The 2,783-nt window shown below is 49.3% G+C and overlaps 1 protein-coding gene across 1 annotated transcript; it reads left to right on the top strand.

The window, feature by feature from the left end:
- Positions 1 to 1,301: 1,301 nt before the first annotated feature.
- Positions 1,302 to 2,727, top strand: COCCADRAFT_10472 (uncharacterized protein; the record flags this gene model as incomplete). The annotated part of the gene is made up of 2 exons (XM_007720770.1): positions 1,302 to 1,436; positions 2,014 to 2,727. Coding segments are annotated over 2 exons (849 nt in total), but the record flags the coding sequence as incomplete, so codon positions are not given.
- Positions 2,728 to 2,783: the final 56 nt, after the last annotated feature.

Genomic DNA, 2,783 nt, shown 5'->3' with positions numbered 1-2,783 from the left:
TATTAGTCATCGGGGCGATCCGTGCGTTTTCGAAGATTTTCGCATTTTGAACACGTCACGAGAAAATCGACAATACCTCCTCTAGCACCTCAACGAGAGGGCTGCACACGTTAGAGTTGGCGTAAATCGATTTCTCGCGACGTGTTACCCCTATATCCGATAGAAAATTGACGAGTTTCGATGAAAAATTTCTGCTTAAAAGTTGGTGTGTGTGTACCCGACAGCAAGTTGGCCCCGTCTTCGGAAATTGACATTCACAGCAAGCTTGTGTTACCTCCAATGACGGGTTACCGCCAGCCTCGACGTGGAAGAGCAGAGAAAGCCTATTCTGTTGCAACTCTGCATACAGGTTAACAGACTTCGCTTTACTGAAAAATTGTAGCGTCTTACCCTGTAGAAAACAATAGAATGCATTATCCTCACATAGTGCGGCTGTTTCGTGATTTGCGTTTTGGAGCAGCTCCGTCAACTTCGATTTCGATGACTTTACTACCCGCCGATTGTTCTCCGCATCCCCGCTCACAAAATTAGCGCTGTTGCTATGTGGATCTAACGCCAGACGGCCATCCACGTTACTCATCTTCACTGTTCCTACGTGATTGTGCTAACGTCGGTTGAAAAAAAAAACAAGTGTCTGACAGAGTCTAACTACTTCAATCTATCTGACTAGTACTCTGTGCGTAAACGAAAAAGAAAAAAAGGATAGGAAGAACGTCAGTTACCACTACGGGGTGGCTATCCACCCTATATATCCATTCCATGCCCTGCACAGCCCACTTGTTCATTATAGCCCAATGACCAAAAAGCGAAGAGATCAAGGAGGAAGGTACTAACAAACCCCCTGTGTTACTTGAACACACGTGCATAAACAAAGCATTGCTGCCTGTTCAAGTGCCAATGCATTCTTGACTGCGCCCACGCCCCTTCATCATGGGGGAGGGTGTGCCCAACGTTGCCTAGCATGCAGTAAAAAGCCTGACGTTCTGCCTTACAACCGCTTCATCACTACACACTTCTGGCAACTGCTATTCCAATCTGGATACTTCTATCTGCTTGATTACCGGTCGCCCTTGAACTGTTTAAGCTGGATCGCATACCTGAACCGAATGATTGTTGCATGGTGATTAATTCTTTTCTACTCGCGGCATTAGGTACAGCAATCACGGACATCTAAATGCACAGGCTAGCCACTGAATGCAATGCGTTGTGGCAGTGCAATGTTACCACGAGTAGTATGGAAGGCGCTACACCTTGGGCGGGTCAATCTTGGCCTGGCCAACCTTACGATACTCAGTCACGCCATGCCCACTGCCATGGAGGCCGTTCTGTTGCTCACGCTGGCTGTGAAGGCTCTCGGCACCGCCGCAGCAGTACCATATGCCATAGCAGCAGCAACTAGCTTTATCTCCAACATATCCTCAGCGACAATGTCACCAGTAAGAACCAGATACAGCCCGTCCGTGTCAAAGAAGCCGTCTCAACTTCGCCAGGGGGCAGATCAGGGCGGCATAAGTCACCCCTAGCTAATCTAGCCTTGCAGAGTGCCTTGCCAGGGTGCTAGGATATTTGACGTTTGCAGTGACTTGTTGAGTACTGATTACCCCTGATAGATGACCGTCTCCATAAATGTAGTGCACAGACTCTGTATTGGGAGACTGTGGCACAGTTGAATACTGAATCTGCCTTGCCATATGGCTGCCTATGCTCTATTACAGCATGAAAAGTCATCACACCAGTTGTACACATTTCTGGGTCAATGCGTAAATAAGCAATCATGCACTGCACTCATCTAAAACGAGTGAAAACGCCTTGTTTCATTGGAACGCATGGATAACGTTCTTTGTAGATAAAGGGTCAATGTATCATACGTATTACAATTGAGACATCTCGACTGACATTCACATACTCAGACTCTAACTTTGGCGACAAACCCCATCTTGCACCTTCTTACCTCGAGCAAACACTTCTTCAGCACATCCTCAAGAACTTTGATATAGAAAATTAGTACACCAGTTGAGCCATAACCAAGCTGGCAAGGATCTTCCTCCTACAAGAACTACAACCAGTACTATGGGCTTTGGAAAAGACATCATTTATAAAATGTGCGGCAAAAAGACAGAACCCGAACCCAACGTTCCAGAAGGCGTAGACATTGACCAGGACGTCGAAGACGTCAAAAACCAACTCCCACCTCTGCCCTCACCCCTGCCCACACCGCACAAGGACTTCATACACTGCCTCCCGCCTAATGCGCCTACCTACCGCAAATTCAGCGTCTTCACCGCGGGCAGCATAGAAATGGGTAGCGCCATCCAGTGGCAAAAGCACATGGTCACCAGCCTATCCCACCTCCCCATCACAGTGTGCAACCCGCGGCGCGGCCACTGGAACCCCAACATCACGCCGCAAGCGCGCGACAAGGACTTCAAGGACCAGGTCGAGTGGGAGCTCAGCGCGCTGGAGCAGGTCGATGTGATTTGCTTCTTCTTCGACGTCACGACAAAGAGCCCCGTGTCGCTGCTTGAACTGGGGCTGTGGGCGGGCTCGGGTAAAGTGGTCGTGTGCTGTGGAGAAGGATACTGGAAAGGCGGCAATGTGGAGCTGACATGTGATCGCTACGACATCCCCTTTGTCAAGTCGTTTGCCGAGCTGGTGCCTGCGGTGGAGAAGATGCTGGTGGAGAAAGGAATGATGCTTGATGCCAAGGGCGATTTGGTGGGGGAGAACGTGCACGTTGACAAGGAGAAGCCCAAGAAGAAGGCGCAGCTTGAGGCTGAAAAGGA

Source organism: Bipolaris zeicola, assembly GCF_000523435.1.
Source record: "Bipolaris zeicola 26-R-13 unplaced genomic scaffold scaffold_635, whole genome shotgun sequence".
Classification (NCBI taxonomy): Eukaryota; Fungi; Ascomycota; class Dothideomycetes; order Pleosporales; family Pleosporaceae; genus Bipolaris; species Bipolaris zeicola.
The sequence above is the reverse complement of the archived record's forward strand: the minus strand, read 5'-3'. Positions and strand labels throughout refer to the sequence as shown.